Source organism: Penicillium malachiteum (genome assembly GCF_028827825.1).
Source record: "Penicillium malachiteum strain IBT 17515 chromosome Unknown utg000003l:1.0-4950554.0:1.0-4952489.0, whole genome shotgun sequence".
Lineage (NCBI taxonomy): Eukaryota > Fungi > Ascomycota > Eurotiomycetes > Eurotiales > Aspergillaceae > Penicillium > Penicillium malachiteum.
In genome coordinates this window covers 3,641,774-3,663,766 of record NW_026643096.1, presented here as the reverse complement: position 1 = coordinate 3,663,766, position 21,993 = coordinate 3,641,774, and the positions used below count along the sequence as shown (strand labels likewise).

The 21,993-nt window shown below is 45.6% G+C and overlaps 6 protein-coding genes across 6 annotated transcripts; 3 read left to right on the top strand and 3 right to left on the bottom strand.

Annotated features, from left to right (window-relative positions):
• Nucleotides 1–476: 476 nt before the first annotated feature.
• N7483_007695 (transcription elongation factor DST1) lies at nt 477–1,389 on the top strand (the record flags this gene model as incomplete). Its single annotated transcript, XM_057091132.1, has 2 exons — nt 477–947; nt 973–1,389. The coding sequence occupies 2 exons, from the start codon at nt 477–479 to the stop codon at nt 1,387–1,389; spliced, it is 888 nt and encodes a 295-aa protein (XP_056945873.1).
• A 544-nt stretch (nt 1,390–1,933) lies between these two features.
• Nucleotides 1,934–2,425, top strand: N7483_007694 (uncharacterized protein; the record flags this gene model as incomplete). The annotated part of the gene is made up of 1 exon (XM_057091131.1): nt 1,934–2,425. One exon carries the CDS (start codon nt 1,934–1,936, stop codon nt 2,423–2,425), a length of 492 nt encoding a protein of 163 aa, XP_056945872.1.
• Nucleotides 2,426–2,555: 130 nt separating this feature from the next.
• On the bottom strand, nt 2,556–3,834 carry N7483_007693 (putative pectin methylesterase; the record flags this gene model as incomplete). The annotated part of the gene is made up of 2 exons (XM_057091130.1): nt 2,556–3,125; nt 3,214–3,834. The coding sequence occupies 2 exons, from the start codon at nt 3,832–3,834 to the stop codon at nt 2,556–2,558; spliced, it is 1,191 nt and encodes a 396-aa protein (XP_056945871.1).
• A 984-nt stretch (nt 3,835–4,818) lies between these two features.
• On the bottom strand, nt 4,819–7,951 carry N7483_007692 (Plasma membrane ATPase; the record flags this gene model as incomplete). The annotated part of the gene is made up of 2 exons (XM_057091129.1): nt 4,819–7,400; nt 7,528–7,951. 2 exons carry the CDS (start codon nt 7,949–7,951, stop codon nt 4,819–4,821), a joined length of 3,006 nt encoding a protein of 1,001 aa, XP_056945870.1.
• A 10,829-nt stretch (nt 7,952–18,780) lies between these two features.
• Nucleotides 18,781–19,036, top strand: N7483_007691 (uncharacterized protein; the record flags this gene model as incomplete). The annotated part of the gene is made up of 2 exons (XM_057091128.1): nt 18,781–18,791; nt 18,856–19,036. 2 exons carry the CDS (start codon nt 18,781–18,783, stop codon nt 19,034–19,036), a joined length of 192 nt encoding a protein of 63 aa, XP_056945869.1.
• A 1,475-nt stretch (nt 19,037–20,511) lies between these two features.
• On the bottom strand, nt 20,512–21,798 carry N7483_007690 (MBL fold metallo-hydrolase; the record flags this gene model as incomplete). Its single annotated transcript, XM_057091127.1, has 4 exons — nt 20,512–20,804; nt 20,867–21,232; nt 21,305–21,452; nt 21,562–21,798. The coding sequence occupies 4 exons, from the start codon at nt 21,796–21,798 to the stop codon at nt 20,512–20,514; spliced, it is 1,044 nt and encodes a 347-aa protein (XP_056945868.1).
• Nucleotides 21,799–21,993: the final 195 nt, after the last annotated feature.

Below are 21,993 nucleotides of genomic sequence, written 5' to 3'. Positions count from 1 at the left end.
GTGTTTGTGCAGCTTGCCCCTCCTGCCCTGTTGTCCCGTACGCATACACAAAAAGATCTCGACGATCGCAAATTGAACGTCAAGCGGCGCATCCGCATCTTTGCACATGGCAAGACTCTCTCATAGTCAGAAAACCAGATTCTAAGAATAGAAGCTCTCAAAGTGGATATTGGACACGTGCCTGAGAGCCAGTGTCGTTTCGCGCAGTTTTTGAGACTGCTCAACGACGAAAAGACTGGTACTGAGGATGCCACTTGCTTGAAGCATGAGTTTCTACCATAAAATTTGCATGCGCTTTGAATATTTCCCATTGCGCCAACTTCCGCATCTCCGCAGCTGCTTCTACAATTTTGCATTTACACTCATAGCATAAATAACTGACTTGTTCCCAAACAGGCTTAAAGAGACGCTTTCGCTCATATTTCTCCTTCGATTCGACTCCACCCGCACTCGCTTTGAACTCACTATCCGCGTCCATGGATGCCAAAGAAATCGAGGGTAAGGCCAAGGCCTTGGGCAAGGCCTCCGCGCAGAAGGAGCCTGCGACGGTGATCGTTGGTTTGCTCAAGGAGTTACAAACAGGTGTGCGGGCGAGCGAGGATCTGCTTCGACGGACCAAGATCGGTGTGGTTGTGAATAAATTCAAGACCAGCCAGGCTCCGGAAGTGGCACGACTAGCGAGCGAGATCGTTTCAAAATGGCGCAACGAAGTGAACAAGCAGAAGCAGGGTGGTGGAACCGCGGCCAGCCGGGCCTCAAACTCACCACGTCCACCCCAAAATGGCACTGGAGCCTCTACACCCGCGAGCGCGACCCCATCTGATAAGGCGTCGAAGCTGTCTGTGCCACCCGACAAGCGAACATGGAAGGCCGATGGAGTGGACACCAATGTTACATCAAGCAGGGTCCGGGACAGCTGTATCGGACTTATGTACGATGGACTGTGCGTGGGATCGACTGAATCCCCCCAAGACGGTGTTATCGATGGCATGTGCTGTTGAAAAGGCTGCGCACAGTCACCTCGGGCCAGAGATCAAGCCCGAATACAAGGAAAAGATGCGTAGTCTTTTCCAGAACCTGAAGAACAAGTCCAATCCTACATTACGAGTGCAAGTGCTCAGTGGAGATATCACCCCGGAGAAATTTGTGCGGATGACCAGTGACGAGCTACGATCTGAGCAGCAGCGCGCAACCGACGAGGCTATCAAGAAGAAGAACATGAACGATGCTATGGTCGCTCAGGCGGAGCGTAGTATCAGTACCAGCTTGCAGTGCGGCAAGTGTGGTCAGCGCAAGGTGACTTACACTGAGGCCCAGACTCGCAGTGCTGATGAACCGATGACACTATTCTGCACATGTCTGAACTGCGGCAAGTCCTGGCGACAGTGATTTCGATGGATTTCCAATGATTTCAGCGTTGATGAGAAGGTGAAGGTGTACTATTTTACGGGGGCCCGGTGTTTCCTGATGCGATTTCTTCTTTTCTATTCCTTTATTCCTTTTTTCCCCTAAATAAGTTTCTCATTTCTCATTTCTTAGTGAGGGCCACGGCCAGATTACTTGGTCAAATCTAGGCGTTATTTTGCTACCGTCAGTTTATGGTGGAGAGAGATGTTGTATCTACAAAGCACTACAGTCTACTTGGGCTCTCGCAAGCTCACAAACCACTGAAAAGTCTTTGTTGGAGCATAAAACAAGGGCACTACGATATTCCTCAATTCAAAGAACTCAATGCAGAGTATCACATTAAAACAATCTAAGGCACGTCATTGTTATGTAAATTCAAATGCACTTCATCCATGGAAGATGTTTGTCTCCCGAACCGAACTATAAGAACCTGAGAATCAAGAAACTCAATTCAAACCTCACTTCAATACTCTTCATCATCTTGTCACTTTATCAAGCCATCATCCTTGTTATCCTTACCGAAAATATGGACCGAGGGAGTCTAGTTGAGCCTGTCAACGCCCTCCTCGCTGCTTTCACTTCAAGCAGCCCTCCATCAAGCATAATCTCGACCTTCACCACGGATCCCAAACCACTTATCCACGAACATGGGCTCCCCCAGTTAGCCCCCTTCCTCGGGCGTACCTTCTCTGGTGTGGAAGGCATATCCGAATACTTTGAAATTCTTTCACGAATCCTGAATATCAATTCAATGGTATTCGAGCCTAATCCCGAGTGGTTAGTTGACATTACAAACATGTGTGTCACTCTCCGGGGAGCAGCAATTTTTGAATGGAAAGATACGAAGAACTCATGGGGCGAGACATTTATCTACCGAATTGCACTTGCAACGGATAGAAGTGATGATCGGCTGAAGTCGGGACGGATTCTGGTTTCTGAGTATCGGATTTGGGCAGATACAGGCGCAGCGTATCTAGCTCGATTGGGGCAGTTGAATAGATTGGATAGATTGAACTAAGCTGAGCATATCTTCAAATGTTTGTTACAAGATACCATGATCATCTTCAACAGTATGATCTACATGTATTCTTAACTTCAGAATTCAAAATTTCCAATTGATAACATTCTCATTCTCCATCTCACCCAAGTTAATTCGCATCAACAGTCTCCCAATCAATCCAACTAACATCCCCAAAAGTCCCCTCCTGATCCTGGAAAACAAGTTCAGGACTCGAATAAGTCGCATAAGTCTTCTTCGTCAACAAGGTATCAATGCCACCATCAATTCTCCCAGTCTTATTGAAACCCGGACCATAAGCCTCATACTCCGCCATAACCGTAATACCCTCTTCAAATCTATCAACTCCATCGGATACCCAGTTAATATACCCAGCCGGAAGAATACTTCCATCTTCATAGGTATTCACGAAAATAGACCGATGAAGCGAGTTCCACGGTCTTCCAAGCGCACAACTTCCCTTGATACTACTCGCAACAGAGGTATTCGCAGCAGCAACATTGCTATCCACGATGTAGACTCCGTACTTGTTCTCGAAGGTCGTGTTGGTTCCTTTCCATGCTGTGATTCCACCACCACAGCTGCGAAGTTGGATGTCACTGCTTTGGAGCCATGCTGTGCCGAATCCGTACAGGAAGTCTGTTTCACCGGCGATGATGCTTTTGTAGAAGTATGCGTTTCCGAGTTTTCCAATGTAGATCTGTATCATTATTAGTATTTTTTTAATGAAACGGAATGGGTTGCTTGGTATCATATGGCCATATGATATAAGGGAAGGAAAAACTCACAGTATCCTGATAAGAATAAAATCCACAATAATAGAATCCACCATTCGCACGACTAAACATCAAAGCAGCCGCAGGACCATCGGTATAAGGTGCGAAATCATTAACGAAATCGATATTGTAAACCCTGAAATCACGATTCCCAAACGGCGTATCAGCCGGGACAGCGAAGCCTGTTGTTCCACTACCAACGAGACTAGCATCAAGGGTTGGTGCAACAACCAAGACACTAAACCAGATGTTATCGATGGTACCAGTAGAGTCCTGGTTTGCAGCAGCGTAGGAGATAGTGACTTTATTCTTTGACGCATCGGTTAAAGAGTTCGAGTTTGTTTCTCCCAGTAGGGTTACGGGTCCAGCGCGAGTGACGTTAAGTTGTTCCGTGTAACTTCCTTCCATGATGAGGATGGTTTGTGAGGAGGAGTCGTTGGGTAAAGCGTCAATGGCGGATTGAATGGTTTTGTAATCTGCGCGCGAGTCTGTTGCTGAGACGAAGATTGTGTCTTTGGGACAGGTTAGGGTTGTTTGGCATTTTGTTCGTTCGGAATGGGAGAGAGTGGTTGATTTTATGGCGGCGGAGTGGATTGGTGTGAAGAGGGATAGGAGGGATAGAGCTTTGACCATTGGTTTGAAATGCATGATGAAGGTTGTATTTCTCAATCAATTGGATTTATAGTTGTAGGAAGTTAGAGATTGGATGTGGTTATCATCTCTTTACTCTGGACTCGATGAGAATGAGTAGAGATGAATCCTTGGAATTGAGATCAAATGCAAGAGGATCATGCAGTTCTTATACTAGTCAAACTTCCTGTGAGATTAAAGCATCAAACCATGCCATTGACTATAGACGGAAAATCTTTGACTTTGTCTCATGCTAAGTAGATTGGATGCAAAGTTGAACTATCACCAAGAAGGGAGACTATCTCCGCGCGAGATTGCATGCAACTGGGGAAATTGACAAGGATCATCATGATCTCCGCATTTTACCCCACGAGCCTGGGGGTGCAGAAGCTTGTTCTCCACAGAATGGTGACATAGGGCCGGGGAAATCTGATACTGATGTGTGTGGACGGAGAATTGGGCTTCCACCTGTAGGAGAGTAGATTGCGGACAAGGATGCGGGATAGACCACCACATCCGCAGGACTAAGATTCAACGGATAGACAAGTCACAACTTTAGTGGACAATGAAAAGTAGTAAGTTAGTAGGAAAGATTCAAGGAATAGACCATTAAGGAAGAACTAGAAACTACTAAAGTTTTTACAATGGAGTTTGTTTTTTATTAGATCCCTTGATTGACTAAGTACCACTATTAACGACATACATACACGTAGAGAAAGCAAAACTCAAGCTCTATGAAACAGGCACAGAGATCTCAAGAGGGTAAATGGAACACACAAAAGTCTATAATACTGGAGAAAACGGAAAGCAAAAGAGGACAAAGCCTTTCTTTTTCTTCCCACGGGTATGCATGTCCAAGGTTGGTGGCAGCAACATGTGCGTGGTAGTATGTAGCAAGGGGATGGTAAAAGTAGGAAATAAAAGGAAAATTAATTGAATCTCGGACCAGTATCGAGTTCAGAAATAAAGATGCTGGGGGCGAGTGATTTACTCGTCCTCCTCAACATCCTCAGTGCGTGCACCCAGGGTGTAGCGAGAGTTGCCCTCACGGTCAGTGCTGTGCTCAATGGCAAGCTTGGACAGGTGAGCGATCATGTTCTCGATCTGAGTGTCAGCCTTGGAGCGGGTCTTACGACCAAGGTTGTCCAGAGCAGGGACGCTGGACAGCAGGTAGTAGACAACAGCAATTATGACAGTGACACCAATGGAGTAACCCCAGATGACAACGACGGTAACAATGTCAACGTGGTGGTTGGCAGTGAAGTAGGCGTGGTCAGCAGGAGAGGTCTGGGTGTAGTCGGCGAGCCATCCGAAGACACAGAAGAGGGTAGCCAGAACATCGACAACGAAGATAGCAATAACCAGCTGCCAAGAAGGCCAGGTCTTACCACCACGGGTGACGAAGATGAGCCAGTTCTCAGTCAGAGCAATCTCAAGGAAGAGAATGGGCTGAGGAGAACCCCAGTTCTGGATGATACCACCGTTGTCAAGGAACATGGAGGCACGGATAATCCAGGTAGCGGCAGCGAGAAGAACACCGAGAACGACGGAGATAACCCAGATCTTAGGCAACTGCCACTCGACGGGGCGGGCCTCGAAGTGAGCGTTATCGTAAGCAACGGCAATGGTGGCAAGATCGGCGAACAGGGCAATGAAGACAATCAGCTCAGAGCGGACGGTCTCCTCAATGATGATCATGGAGGTAACAAGGTAGATCTCAAGGTGGAGACACAGAGCAATACGGTACTGAATGTAAGCCTTCATACGCTGGAAAATTTGGCGGGCAAGCTTGATAGCATCGACAATGGTGGAAAGACCGGGAGCAAGGAAAACAATATCGGCGGCAGCCTGGGCAGCCTCGGTGGAACCCTCGACAGCAATACCACAGTCAGCCTTCTTGAGGGAAGGAGCATCGTTAACACCGTCACCAGTCATGGCAGTCAAGTGACCACGCTGCTGGAGCATCTCAACGACCTGGTACTTGTGCTCGGGGAAAACCTCAGCGAAACCATCAGCCTTCTCAACGAGATCGTGCTGGGCAGAGCCGGCAAGACCACCGTGGATGAGGCGCTCAGAGTCGTAAACCTTGGTACCGAGAGCAAGCATCTTGCAAGTCTCCTTAGCGATAGCGATAGCGTCACCAGTCAACATCTTAACGGACAGACCGAGAACCTGGGCCTCAGCGATGGTGTGGGCAGTATCCTCACGAGGGGGGTCGAACATGGGGTACATGCCCAGAAGTTGCCAGGGCTCACCCTCCTTCTGGACGGCGACACCGAGAGAACGGAAACCACGGCGAGCGAACTCGGAAGCCTTGTCACGGTACATCTGGGCCTCCTCCTCGGAGCACTCAGACATGTTGAGGATAGCCTTGGGAGCACCCTTAGCACAGACGTAACGGACACCATCACAGGTGCAGACAGTGGTGATACGCTTGGAGACAGGGTCGAAGGGAGTGTACTTCTCGGTAACCCAGTTGCGGGAGAGAATCTCACGGGCCTTGGGGTAGCGGCGGAGGGTAAGGACGGTAACCTTGTCAATGGGGTCGAGGTTCTTGACGTTGTGGGAGGAGGCAATAGCGGCAACGGCCATCATCCAGTTGACATCAACACCCTCAGCGACGTAGGGCTCACGGATGGAGAGCTGGTTGGCAGTGAGAGTACCGGTCTTGTCAGAGCACAGAATGTCGACACCAGCGAGGGACTCAATGGCAGTGAGCTTCTGGACAATAGCCTTCTGCTCAGCGAGGTAGGCGGCACCGACAGCGAGGGTGGTGGTGGTAACGACGGGAAGACCGACGGGGACACCAATGATCAGGAGAATAAGAGTCCAGTGGAGCAAGTTGTTGTCAGAGTTCTCAGGGGTAGCGATCTTCAGGTGACGGTAGAAACCACCGATCCAGGCAGCGAGAATCCAGAACATGACGAGAACGAGCAGAGAGGTACCGATGTTGTCCATGACAGCCTTGAAGTGACCAGAGTCCTTGGCACCCTGGACCAGAGCAGCGGTCTTACCGACGAAAGACTGGCGAGCAGTAGCAGTAACGATACCGTAGGCCTTTCCACGCTTGCAACCAGTGGTGTAGTAACAGACATCAGCCATGTACTTGTCGACAGCGAGAGATTCACCAGTGATGGCGGACTGATCACAAGCAATCAGGGAGACACCAGCGCGGGCCTCACGAGCGTACTCATCATCCTCATCCTCATCATCGTTCTTCTCCTTGAGGGTGTCGTCGTTGTAGTTGGCGAGGTACTCCTTGTAGTTCTCGAACATCTCGGGCTTGGTGTAGTCACAGATAAGGCGGACATCGGCGGGGATGACATGGCCCTCCTCGACAATGACGATATCACCAGTAACAAGCTCACGGGCGAGGATCTCCTCCTCCTGACCGTTACGGACAACAATAGCACGCATAGCAATATCACCCTTGAGAGAAGCAACGACATCGGCAGCCTGCTTCTCCTGGTACCAACCGACGAGAGCGTTAAGAGCAAGAATACCAATAATGACACCCAAATCGATCCAGTCACGCAGACCAGCGGCGAGAAGGACAGCAAGTTCCATAACTAGAGAGAAAAAGACCCGTTAGAAATTGAAATCTCATTGTGAAGAAAAACAAAAGTTCGTATAGTGGATATTTGACGCGCTCAATGCTGTAAATGGACGCGTCAAATTGATGAATTGATCACTTACCATAGAGAATAGGACCACGGAAGTAACCAATGAACTGGACGAAGATGTTGGTCTTCTCAGTAACCAGCTCGTTCCAGCCACACTTCTTGCGGCGAGGATCAATGTCGGCGGAGCTCAGACCGGAGCGCAAGTCAGTGTTGACCCACTCCTCGGGGGCCTGCCAGCCCTCCTCAACGGTGTCGTCGGTCTTGGACCAGAACTTCCAAGAAGACTTCTTAGCAGCCTTCTCGGAAAGAGCAGCGGCAGAAGAAGTCGAACCACGACGACCATCGCGGGCAGTCGAGATGTAACGGTTGAGAGCCGAGTACTCATCCAAACCCCCATCGTTCACCTCAGTAGTAGTAGTGCGCTCATGGCGCTCACCATTCTCCACGTCAACAGCATAGGAGATCCTCCGCTCGGACGTCTGGACGGTAGACGCCATTGTTGTTGCTGCTTCGGCTCACGTAGCCTTCGGAACCCAGAATATGAGCAGATGCAGGAAACGACAAAGGCAGGGGATGACGCGAGACGGAATGTTCCTATGGAGAAGGGAAGAAGAAGAGAGGAGGGTGGGAGGGAAGGACTACTTTATAATACTGGGGAGGGCGGGCAATGAGTGGAGGAACAAGTGAGAGAACAGTGGGTTGTGTGGATAATGCCGGTGTTGAGGGAAATAGGGAAAAGAAAAAATACTTTGAAAAAATACGAATCTGGATTAATGAAAGGGAAATTGAATTGGCAAAAAAAAAAATTCAATAAAATAAAATCAGAAAAAAATTAAAATAAAAAAAAATTGAGTAAAAAACCCAAAAACCATAAAAAAAAAATTTTATGAGTACGAGAGAGAGTAGGTGGTAGTTAGTAGTGAGAGACAATCCCGTGTTTGTCCATGATGTACCTGGTTGCTGGGGGAGTATGTATCAGGACCCATAATAGGTATTTTTGGGGGAAATTATGGATTTTAATTTGATTTTTTTTACCCATTTTTTTTATTTTTTAAAATTTTTATTATTCCATTTTCAATTTTATTTCAATTTTATTCTATTTTTTATCATGTTCCTTTCCTTGGTTCTGGTCTCCCAATTGAGATGAAATTCCATTCCTTTGATAGTGTCAATTATCTATTGATTTCCCAATATTTTCTTCTATAATTTGATACTTAGATTCAATACTCACTAAAATTTGTAGCTACAACTCTAAGTACTCTAAGTACCTCAAGCTACTGTAGATACCGGGGTTCGGAGTCCACGAAGCTGCATATCAAGGTGGAGAGCTCTCTCCAACCGAATCAGAGTCAGAATTTTTCTTTACGTCATGTATTGTAATCATTGAATACCACTCCAACCATTTGCAACTTTTACGACCGGCAGAACAGTGCCGGGATAGACTCCACACAGTATGAATCGGTCACATCAATTACATCTCTTTTCTTCCCTAGCCTTGCCGAGAGCGGTTGCGGACAACTTCACTATGCGCGATTTTTGTTGTAATTTCTTGCCCCGATTCATTACTACTTCTCTATACTAAGAAAAAAAAGAAAATAGTTATTGAAAGACGGGTTTCGGGAGAAAAAAAGAGAAACGGAGAATTACATCAAAATAAACCCTGAATCAAAATATGTGTATCGAGATCATGTCTAAACATCTAGATGGGATAGCACGTTCTAGGGGATATCAAAATCGTCTCCCTTGCAGGAACATATTCCTCTATAGAGTGAGATGGCCCGAGGAGATGGTGCATCACGGACCTGGTACCATCTTGTATATTATATTACTTCCCAAAATCTGGAACAAATTCAATTCCTGCGGGTCACTGGCACCTTCTACCCTCAAAAAAATCTCTGAGGTAGTATAGAACCATCAATATACTATGTATTCATGACGATTCAATCTTCCAATTCCGATTCAACCCCAGCTTAATGAGGTAGCAAGGGGTACCGCAAGCAGCCAAGACCATTCAGATATGTATTGATGTATGCCAATGCTAAGATCCCCCAGGTCTAGCATACCAGAAAAATAATAAAAATAAAAATAAAAATAAAATAACAGTCAATAGTACGATTTCAATCGGGTAAATTAAGATGAGCCCATCAAAATTACTATTATGTCATAACCTTTAGCACTTTTAGGGCCCTATCTTGCCGTTTTATCCCTTCTAGTGTTCTAATCGGCACGTCCCTCTTAAATTGTCGCCACACCGCCCTCGCTCAAGCTGCCCTGTTCCAAAACCACGCACCCATGGGGCAACAAGTCCTCGTGGAGATACGGAGAGGACTAGTGCTGAATTTAAAAAAAAAAAATTCGATTGAAATTTCCCTTCTCAAAGCGTCATTTAATTCGGCGATCCTTACTGGTTAACCCGACCGGCTCAAGGTATCCACTGGGTAAAACCCCCATCTACAGTTTAGTGGCCCTACAACTCAGCATCAGGACGAATCACGGACCCCCAAAAACTACAACGATGATCTCATGGCGTAGTGTTGATCGGCAGCCCGGCGACGCTTCCCAAATCGCTCCTTTTTCGGGCCCATGATAGGATTGGTAGGGTTCTGAGGAGAAATTTGAATTTCCTCAAGTTTGGACTTACTTTATCGGCCATCCTGCGACATAGGCGATGTGATATGATGTTGCCGCCTTTGTGGATGCCCACTAATTCCTCTCAAAAGCATCCCGATGTACTCCGTTCTGACTCCGAAGAGACCATCCCAAGTTGGGTTTACTCTGATCTGGAACTTGACCGAGGCTTTTTTTTTACTACTACTACTAGTACGGAGCACTCACTGGAAGGTATATTCTACGGAGTGTCCGTGAAGTTATACACATCCACATACGTACTTCTTTTTTCTACTTACTCTCGGAGTAGACGGCCCGTACATGATGCGAATCACTGATCGTCTGACATTGTACATATCCGGCCCAGACCAAGTCAGCCAACAGGGAATAATCCCGGTTTTTGAATCCATGTAAGCTTTCCGGGGAGAGCGGGATCTCGAATTCGTTTGGTTGGAAGTACTGGCTCAGATGTGGTTCGATCGGCTTTGGGGCTGCAGCCTGAGTGAGTTGGGGTTCAAATCTGGATATTGATTTCTGCATTGACCAGTTCGACGTAATCCTCGAGGATGCACCCCGGGTTTATCCCCATACAAATTGACCCAACCCATGACATTGTGTCATAAGGCTTCAAGAGGATTCAAGTATAGTACTATTGGTAGTACATTCTGTCTATATTAAATATTACTTCAAGTTGAAGAACTATGATGTAAATATGTTCACGTTCTGCGGAGAAATATAGACCATGTACTCCGGTATACTGAATTACAAGTTGTGTAAATACAGAGCACATTTAAGGCTGATTCGTATATGTAAGTAGTAGTGTCAAGTTCAGAACTTTGAAATCTTCGTATGGTCCAATAAAATTCAAGCTTATGAACGTAAATAGTCCTATTCACTGCTTAGGTAGTATTAGTAGTGGTAACTAATGGATGCATTCTCGGGCTACTAAAGATGGACATCCCCAGCGCTTTCCGCGGTTGACACAAACAATCACACTAGACGGGGGGTGCCAATTCAGACGATCTGAAGGAATCAAGCTCGGTGAGAACGAGGGGCGAAAAAGTAATGAAATAATCCCCGATAGTAAACGAGATGATCCCTGATTATCCCGGGGTATTTTCCTCAGTATTGTAGCCTACTTCAAGCTAACTCCTTCGTACGGACATGACTGAGGCTTGGGGCCAAATCCATTCGGGAACCCGACCGCTTGAGCTTGCCGGTATGTGTGGAGAATTCTTAGGTCTAGGATGACTTGCGTGGGCAAAAATCCAAGACGGCACGTCCCCGACGCGACATAGCGCTTCGTCCTCCTGTAGCCCCGTGCGATGTTCAAGGATCTTCTTAATTTCCCTGCCAATTGAGTTCAGTTCGATTCCGGGGGATTCTCGCCCGTTATTTCCCCTATTAAATGTATATTATAACATGTATTATATTTTTATTATCTGGTCTACACGTCAGCCAAGACATCTTCGATCCTAGAGATTCTTATTACAATTTAGTTACATTTTATTCATGTTGAACAATCATAGTTGAAATTTCTAACTTGAAGTTGATGCGCACGTGCAGGTACGAGTACGTAGCAAGCTTGGAATATTCGAAGCGGATCCCCTAAGCCTGATACATTACTCCCGACAGCATAAGTGGAGAGCTCTCAGCGCGTTAAAGCGCGAAAGACGAGGTCGAAACGTCGAGAAATCCCGAACTTTTGATCCCCCCCCACGCTGACCCGTGGGACAACTTGATCCACTGTCGCAGACATAGGGGTTAGATTATATGACAGATCTTAGTAATAAATTCCATTTGAATGGGATATTCAACGTTGATTCAAGAAAGTTGAATAGTTTAATCTTAACATTTGAATGGTTTGGCTGTTTCATCTGAAATGAGAATATATTAAATCCTGATCGAAGTGGCAGGATGCGACCGTGCATACGATCTACACTCCTGCAAAGAAGAACATGGTCTAGCCCCAAGCACCAGTACTAGCCGAATGAGACATCGTAGAATGACTCGCGATCGTCGCTATACAGATGTCTTGTTCAGGCCTCATATGCTGAGTTCAAGTTTGATTTGTGTCACTAGCAGTAGTGCTCATGTGTACCAACTACTAGTATGGATGTACTATATTCAAACCTTGGAATAGATGTGCAGAATATACTACCACTGCTCCAATGACATATTCAAGTTCCTACTAGTAGTATGTAGTACCACTCTATACGTCCATGTCTCTGCTCCATATGTACTCCATACTAGTTGCGGTGAACTATGCATACTTGCTTTTGCCTCAATTTACCCTTTCAGCCTTGAGCCTTGAATACGCCGCTGATGTCGGGCGGGTTCGGTCTGGGGAAGAAAAAGCACGGGGACCCATGCAACAAAATGCCTCATGGACACTGGCATACGGCATCTCGGGTGCCCTATTCGCCACGAAAAGGAAAAGAAAACCCTGAAAGGGCTATGGATGTACTAAGACTACTACAACTGGGGCTCGCCACCTGGGCACAAAGAAACGGTGTGAAGGGGGTACACAGTGTACCTGAGTACGATGGAGCCCCGAGTCGGACTGTCGCGTGTTCACTTATGATCGGGAGAAGCTGCGATTCCCCAGTGGGACTCCAGTCGGGGCAATACCTACTGGATCTAGATAGTTTATTTAATCCTATTATCATATAGTATTAAAGAAGTGGATTACGGTTCACCGGCACCGAAACCGCATTGGAGGAAAAGAGCGATTTTTTTTTTGGATCGAAAGCGGTGGAACCCGCGTGCACGCTTGGAGCGGCACATACTGAGTTGTACTGTGTACACAGAGAGAAAGTGCGTGTCCCTAACCCTGGAATGTATAGGTAGTATAACTCCCGAGGTCCTTTTGTTCGAGATGTCTTCTAGAAGCTTTTCTCCGAGAGTGGTTCCATGGTTTATGCAACACAAGTACTCCATTCACATTCTCTACTCTGTTCCTGGACCAAAGAGAAGAGAAAATTTTCATTTGAATATCGGGGTAATCGGCATTGACATTCCTTTGGTACTTGGAAACAATGATAAGAGTGAAACTCTCACGTCATGGTAGCTTATCATGCCGTTTTCGCCGTGTGCTATACCAGACCTGGGTTGATCCCGATTTGAATCTCCCCCAAAATAGCCCTTTAAGTGCTGGACGTGGGTTAAGCTAGCTTCCCTCCTATTGTAAATTTGATTTTGGTATTTACATTGTATTGATCTGTATTCATGCACTTCAACTTGGAACAAAATTGTCTCATGTATCGGTGTTTAGACCAATCAGATCACAAGAAACAAGATGAGTCAGCATGCCGTTTTTGCCGGACGCGGGAGAAATAGGGGAAAATCTCATTACCCTTTTACCTCTTGACCTCTTTACCTCTTACCCAGGTACTAAACATATCCAGACTAAGAGAAAATTTGGATCAACAACACCCAATCACTCACCTTCAATTCATCCCATTCAGTCACATCTTTCGGATACCCCATATGGAATTAAAAAAAAGAAAAAGGGACATCCCACGTCTAATCCTCTAAACTCCCCGTACCTTTCCTTTCGTATAATTACTTGATCGCCGCTAAACGGGAACCCAGACCACCAATTTCTTGGCTTTCACCTCGCGGCCGTGTACCTACAGTAGCGGCGTGGGTGACTCCGCCTATTTCCAGCAATCAGAGTCCTCAATTAACCATTCAGAGGGTCCGCATCTGAATCAAACCCTCACCGGTGGGCCAGAGGAGCATCGTGAAGGGGGTAAAGCCCCACAAGACGATCGCCCTGCCAAAATCGTCGAATTATTATTACGGAGTAGTATTACTTGCGTACTCGCGTAGTGTCGGCCGTTCGCTGGTTCACTGTGCGAGTGCCGACGCGCCTCTTTTTCATTTTTTTTTTTATTATTAAAATAATTTTTCCCCCCTTGGTTGATCGTGAGGCATTTTTGACTTGCAGTAGCTTCGGACAGGGTTCACTTTTCTGGATATCTAACTCTACGTATTCCTTCTATCTAACCTCAATGGGTGTAGACTGAGTGGTTTCTTTCCGTTCTCACCATGGAAAAGCCCGCATACAAGCTTTTGCTGACATCTCAGGGAAATTTTAGTATTACATTATTATCCGTATACTTGTCAATGCACGTATACTATACTAATTGTACTCCGTACTTTGTACATCCTCATATCTACAATTATCCCAAGCATAAATACTATAATCTCATTTCAGCCCGCTTCATCCCGGCCCTAGTTAACTATTATACCCTTTCTAATTTCACTAGACCCCAATAACTTGGGTTCGCCAAGCGATCCCAGCGTCTGTCGCCCGTTCACCCCAGGTTCAGTGCCATGGAGAAAAGTGACAAAAGTCTGGAGGACCCGGTGAATACTTTCAGAGTCTGATCTAGGCCGGAAAGTTTCAAAAGTTCCTTACAAAAGAGGAAATATTAGTCTTTTTTTTAATCTTTTAAATCATTTAAATTTTTTACTATGCGGTTCTCGCGCCTGCAGGGAAGCTTTTTAAGCTTTTATGAACTGGATGTTTCCGCCCGCCTCCGTTATCTGCACGATGTAAGGAGATGAACGTGGGATAGCGGGGGTGGATTGTATTCTAAGGTTGTTGAATTCGGATTCGGATTCGATGAGGGTAGAGAGTACGTACAGAGTATGTACTTCATGAGATGACATCTCTAATGCACTTTACGGAGTAAGTAAGACTCCGTACGGAATTACTCCTCTGCTCGGCAGATCGGAGTAAGCAGGCGAAGAAAATCGCGCGTCCATCATCTCCGTATCTGTAGTATCTGCAGACTAAGTCCTGCGACGCAGTGTTGGCAAGAGGGGGAACTAACGACAGTTGGACTAGACTCAATTTCCCCTAATTTACATTATCGACGTGGTTATGATTTCGGAACGGTGTTCCGTGACACGTCTGTGCTTTTATTCTCTCTCTTTCCAAGGTTCTACGCACTACTGGTCTAACTGGTCTAACATGGATGGAGTACTCCGTACAGGTACCTACGTAGTACTAAGTACTACTAACTAAACTAAACTACTAACCGCCTCATCTTACTAGATACAATTTCAGCAAACTATTGTTCTTGGTAGATCCCACTTATCTAATAAAGAACCACATATTTGATAATTGATTCCCACTCATTACTCGGCTAGTTAATGTACCTAATCCACCAGACCAGAAAAGTCCAGAAGGAACATCGGCATTGTCCTCGGCCATTTTTTATGTACATGCATCATGCCGAGGCCATTCAAGTTCACTGGTACTTCAGACCATTGGCACTTGAACTTGGAACGCCCCTCTTGCCGTAAATTCGGCGTGTCCGGAATCCCGTCAATCGGTCTACGCGGCAACGCGGGAGTCGGCACGGAGTTCAAGGCGAGTTATCTTGCGATTCATTGGAATTCAAGTTTTTTACTTGGTACATAGAATTGTGGGGGGGTTTTACGCTGCGTGAATTATGTATGCAGAATTTTCTTATCTTCCGACGGATCTGGATTTGGACCGGGTAAATATTGACTTGAGTCAACTGGTTAATTGGATTCTTTGTAAAAGGAGATTTTTATTGGTTCCAAGGTTACTGTGAGGTCTACTTTGTCCTTTTGAGGTTTGGTCTTATAGTATAGAGTATACATTGGATGTAACCTTGGAACTATCCATGGATCAATATGAAGTTTGTATGCATGTAATGTGTCCTCTTGTACGGCATCATATGGTGCACACCGTATGTAGTACTCCTTAGGCAGTTCTATGAGGACTCTACAAGTGAACAAGTATCCTCCTTGGCTACATCCCCGATAATCACCCCGTCGGAGTACGAGGTACGGATTTGTCGACCGCACTGCGGACACGGAAGCCATTCACTAAAGTGCTTGAGAATGAACCGCGGCTTATTGAAGCTTGAGCCGTGTCCGATATCGTAGGTCGGTCTATTACCCCATTAAGATCATCCACTAAATCCGAAACTGACCAGAGCTAAGGCCCCGGGTACCTACAGTAACAATTTCGCTTTGTTTATTTTTGACTCCAATGCAACTACGGCGTCCACTGGCATAGCATCACTGGATAACTCGGCACTCCTTTGCTCCTTTCAACTTGAAAATACTGATCCAAGTATCCGTAAAAGAAACATGTTTGTTGAATGGCATGTGTGACCAATAGCTATGATGACGTCGTACGTGTCAAAGGATTATAGACTATTTCCCCAACCCCCAAAACAAAGACCCACGACCCATACGAATAGAATAACAGTATGGAGTCTAGGTTCAATTCTGAATACAAGAACGAATCACACTGCTCAGAGTACACGGTAAAAAGCAAAAACAAATAATAGATCAAAACAAACCTGGAACAAAGAACAACCATTTCCCGCCCTTGATCGACAGGAGAAAACGCCATTTCAGGGGAGGTTCGTACCAATAATCACCTCTACAAAGACAGACCCCACACTCACGCCCCAATGCGAAGCCATTGTTTGGGGCCGCGGGTCCAAGCCAGCTTGAACCTTAGAGCTGAGCTAGAGCTAGAGCTCTATTCCAGGCAGTACAGAGTAAACTTGAACCATGAAAGAAGGATTGACGTTTTCAATCAAGTTTTCCAATCAAGTTTCTAGGGATTGCATACCGTATTGGGGGCTAGATACTACACTCTCCCTTTCATGTTCCTGTTCCTGCTGACACGATACTTTGGATCTAATGTCTGAGCTCTCTTTTAGCGTGGAGCTATGGCGCTAGCTAAGCTTGATCCTTGTACTCCGTGAGTGGACGGAGTAATTAATTTGCGTCTATTGTTATTGAGCTGGAGCTCACAGCTCACGCGGTACATAGAGTGGGGGAAGTGAGGGTATGATGTTATCATATCATATTATGTATGAGTATTATTTTGTCTTATCCGGCTATATTGGATGACACAATTTAGGTGAAAAGAGTGAAAAAAGAGCCGCGTTTTATTGATCGGCGCGTGTTTCTGACGCAACGATTTTGGTAGGTAGCCCGAAATAAACACGACATCATTCAGGTACCATTTCTGTCAGGAACGCCTCTTATTTTGTGGCTGGGATTACTTCGTAAAGACGCCGGGATTCGGCATTGTTATTGATATCGTGTTGCTTCACTTTGGTTCTATTTACAACTTGATTTTGAATTCCATTTTTGCATTTTCATTTTCAGTTTCAGTTTCTTTGTATTTGTTTTTCTTGTTACGGTTGATGCAGGTTCTCCTTTCGGATGTAAATGCATGACAACGGTTGGGACATGTTCGCCGAGCATTCGGGCGCATCGTGTCTGACACAAATAGCGGATTATTGGCCCGTGATTTGCGAATAGTTGACGATCCTGGTTCTCCGGCATAACCATGATGTCAGTGACGAAGTACCTGAAATTGCTGTGTTACTATTGTAGGAGAATTCTTTTGCCTAGCTGTGATTCTCTCAGCTGCACGTCGAAGTCTGTAGTGTGTCCAGTAGTTGTGTACTTCAATTGCAGTTTATTTGCTGTCACCTAACATCGATCTGCGTATTCTAGAACCAAGAAGACATCTGGATACATCACTGTACGAAGTACTCTATACTTCTCGAAGTACGTACATGCGGAACCTTCCTGTGCAGCGGTCTGCAGTCTTGGCTGCGTGGACGAATCGTTGAATATGCCAAGCAATACAGGGATATCTTCAGGGTCTTGATCGTCATATTGCCTGCCATGTTGCAGCCAAGACTATGCACACTGGGAGCTGGCATAAATTGTGCAGGACTATCCCTGACAGACGTATCCAGATTTAGGTTGAAAATCATCGTCACAGTGAATGGTTCCTAACGATCATGTGGAGGTCGGAACAATCCCTACATACAAGGGTACAGTATGAAGTATACTGAAGAGACCCAAAGCAACGGAAATCCAATGCATAATTGAACTTAGTTCCTCTTGGCTCAGTATACTCAGTTATCAAATCCATGAACTGATCAATGAGCATCATCAATCGCGCCAAGCAGACACTCTGATCAACCTTGCATCGTGTCAAAGGGCGATAATGGCGCTTGCCTAGAGAATAGTCTAATCTTGCATTCAGATAAAGTTCGAAATAATATGAAATAGCAAAGATCCAAGACGAGGCGCCCATGATTGTCTCAGAATTCAATAGTATAGCTCAAATTCGAGTCCCAAAACGGCACAATACTTAAACAAACTGGTCATCTGCCTAGAACTTATGCTTGGCGACGATGATATCCCGATAGGTCAATCCAAGTAAACATTGAAGATCGACTTCGCAGCTCTTGGAAGTCTTGGTGTACATCCGATACCGATAACACTCCACCGTCGTCATAGGCTCCCTCAACATCCAAAAGCAAATCCCTTCTATGCGGGTATCCATGCCCCTTGATTGACCAGAAGAGAAAGTATTGAGACTCGGATGTGTACTCTGTACCCCCGAAATCCGTACACATAAATTACTATGCACTATTTGATTTCTCCGCCCCTGAACCACGCCAAGAAGTGCCGTGCATCCCACTCGCATTATCGTCTTGGCGGGTATGACTTTCTGGGCGAACTCTACAACCCCCTTTCCAGCGTGGAATCCGCGTGTTTCCAATGTGTTTATGCTTATGAAGCACGGACTCCGAGTCCGGATGGGGCGGAGTGGAAGCCAAGCGATGGTGATGTGTGCTTCGGATGGATTTCTAGATACAGATCGGGATGAGCAAGGAGGGTTGCCATAATGGCTGCTGGGTAAGATGCTAATTCTTTGCTTGGCGGGGGCTGTACAGGGTGTGCCCAGCTTCAGTGTATACAGATTCAAAGGACCGCACAACTTGAGCGGTGGGAATGATTCTGGGCGTAAGCGTGCATCGGGCAATGAGCTTGGGAATGTTGAGGAATATGGAATTGCTGATGGTGATCACTGGCATATGGTTATTGATCTTCAAATTCAAGTTACTAGTGCTATCAAGTTGAGTCTATTCTGCCAAGAATGATTCGGTGTGATGTTGCCCAGAGGAATGAGCTAGTGTATTTGATTGTTCTTGTGATCCTCAGTAGGAGCATCTAGTAACCTTGAAATGATCTTGGCTGTGTAGCTTTCGCGGGTTACTTTGAGGGATAAGCCGACATGAAGGTTACACTGACACTTAGGAATCCTTTCAATTGATTGTTCGAATGATCATCTGGCAGATGATTATATGCTAATACACATGTGCGTGTCCATATATGATTATAGAATTTTAGGATGAAGGGAGATATGGTGACCGACTCTGATATTAGGATGTTTGAAGGTTCGTTCAGGTTCAAGTTGACATGAGACATCAATAATAACCTTCAGCGTTCAAGCATCAACATTCCGTTGTAGGATATGCAATTGTTCAATTTGAATCATATGAACTTCTTTCAAGTTACCCTGGATGTCTTGAAATCATTTGCGTATCGACTTCCAAGGTTGAGAGCAACTTGAGGGTTTCAATCACTTTAAATGTCAACCGTGCAAGTACAAGTGCATGAATACCGGCCACCTGGCAGTACACACACGAGTCTGGCGACATTTATTCTTTTAATCAAGATTAATGCTATAAGAGAGATTTCTATCCTAGTTAGTAGAATCATTATTCAAGTTTCAATTCGGTGGTGAAAATCTAGGTGCCTCAGGCATCAATTCATAGCCATATTTACATGTTGGGATCGTGGATGCTACAAGTAGTTAAGTATCACAATCTATAAATATTCATTTTTGAATGTTAAAACTATTATTACTATCATTGGTCTCAACATAGAACTCTTTGAGCTGAGGTTCAAGTTTTCTCGTGGTGTTTTGGGATGAATGGCGGAGTGTGATTGATGTGAGATATATGTATACTTGAGATATACTAGTAGGAGAATTACTAGACATGTGCACTGGCAGATGCTAACTTGAACACTGGCAGTTCAACTTGGAAACGCCCGCTTGCGCACGTGTTGATTTCGAATGTACGAATAATCCAACAGAAAAGCGAATTATTATAAATGACAGAGTCTTGACCCCGAATCAGTGGAAAATGTTGAAATTGAAGTCGAGTTCCAAGTCGCTGACATCCACTTTCCAGCCGCCACGACCTTGAATCGCTAGAACATCCACCTTATCGTCTATAGTGCATACAACAAAGCACACAAGCCTAAACAAGCATAGTCAAATTATTATCCACATACTTCCAATCACATGGTAAAAAATCCAGCAAGGGACAATATCATGCCAGATGATCGGAATTTTTTGGCAAGAAAAAAACCGTCAAGTTAGCCGAGGTCAAAGACAAGTTTCACCCCCTGACGGAATGTTAAAATGTCAACAACAACAATCGGCGAGATGCATTTCAAACAGCAGACCCCTTTCTCCACGTGGCGCATGACCAGAATACGGTTTACCTGCAAGGAACCCGGATCCAGGCACAATCAACATATCGAAGTACAGATACTAGTGATAGCATCAGAAAGTGATATTGATACCAACAGTACACGGCACTAGCGTTCCTGGCATGGCTTTCTCAATGGCAAATTTCGATCGCCAGCCTGAGCAATGGCCCGGCATCAGGACCGCCGGATCAAGGCGCTTAAGATCAGCAACTGTACTTTGAATCTGTGACTCTTCACTAGTAGCAAGATGAAAACCGCCGACAACACAATGAAGAGGGGTATTCACAGGCGCGAATTTCATTGCGTGTTTTGAGGCGTTGACGACACCACCGTGACTGCACCCGGTGAAGACAACAATGCCCTTCCCTGTATCACTACGTCAGTGGGAGATACATCGAGAAAGGTACATTTCAGGAACTGCAACATACCCTTCAGATTGACTGCGAGAAAGCGTTCATCGATGATAAGCTCATCAGAGTACCAATCTTTCGTTCCAGGGTCAAACCGTACTGCACCCTTTAGACCTGTCTCATAGGGCGTTACGCGTGGGATTTCGCCCGAGACGAGGAACATGTCATCGAGGATGGTGTGCGCTTCACTATGTTTCTCTATGATACCGCCTGCATCGGAGATTTCTTCGAATGTAGGATCTGCTTCCAAAGAGACGAGCATTTGAGGAAATGCAATGCCCCGATAAACGGGTCTATCGGGATGCAAGTCTACTATAAGATCATCTGTGCGACCTTGAGCGCTTTTGGCTTCTTTGATCATGCGGATTGCTCGTAGGAGACCACCTAGATCCAGTTAGATCAGCTAGAAACTATCTACTTGCAGAATAAAGGATGTGAAGGATGGGATTGATTTACCAGAGTGATCGCGATGCCAGTGGGATAGCTGGATAACTTCAATGGATGCAAGATCCGGTCGTAAGCGCTTGACATTACGCTCCCATGAGTCCTCCTCTGGACCAATATCGAATAGAACAGAGTGCTTAGTTTCTCCTTTTGTAGCAGTCTGTAAAGTATCAGTATATGATATTGACCAGCAAACAAAATTATCTCAAAATGGCTAGAAGCCTTCGCAGATAGAGTATATTTTCTCTGATGTGTTGATATCAACTTACCACAAGGATAGACAATCCATGCGCAGCACAGCAGATATCCCCCATCCGTAACTCTTTGCTCGCATCGCCACGGTCTGTAATATGGTTATCAGATCTCAAAGCTATGCTCGCCATCTGGCCCCCAATTCGAACAGTTTCGGGAGCTGCGGGTGACATGGGATCTAGCTCATTGTCAATGATGACAGTGGCCTCGAGCGAGTCCATTTCTTGAAGATTCAGAAACGAGATATCATCCATAATGGCGAAGTGATTTTGAGTGTTTTGTGAATAAAGAAAAAGAGAAAAGAAAATAAAGTGAGAAGTAAGACTGTGCGATTAGTGTGATTAGTGCTAGTGTCAGCCCCGGGTTTGTTTATTAGGTAGTCTTCAGTTGAACCCTTACCTTTACAGTCTCGCTACCTGAACTACCCCGAACACTCGGAGAGGAAGATT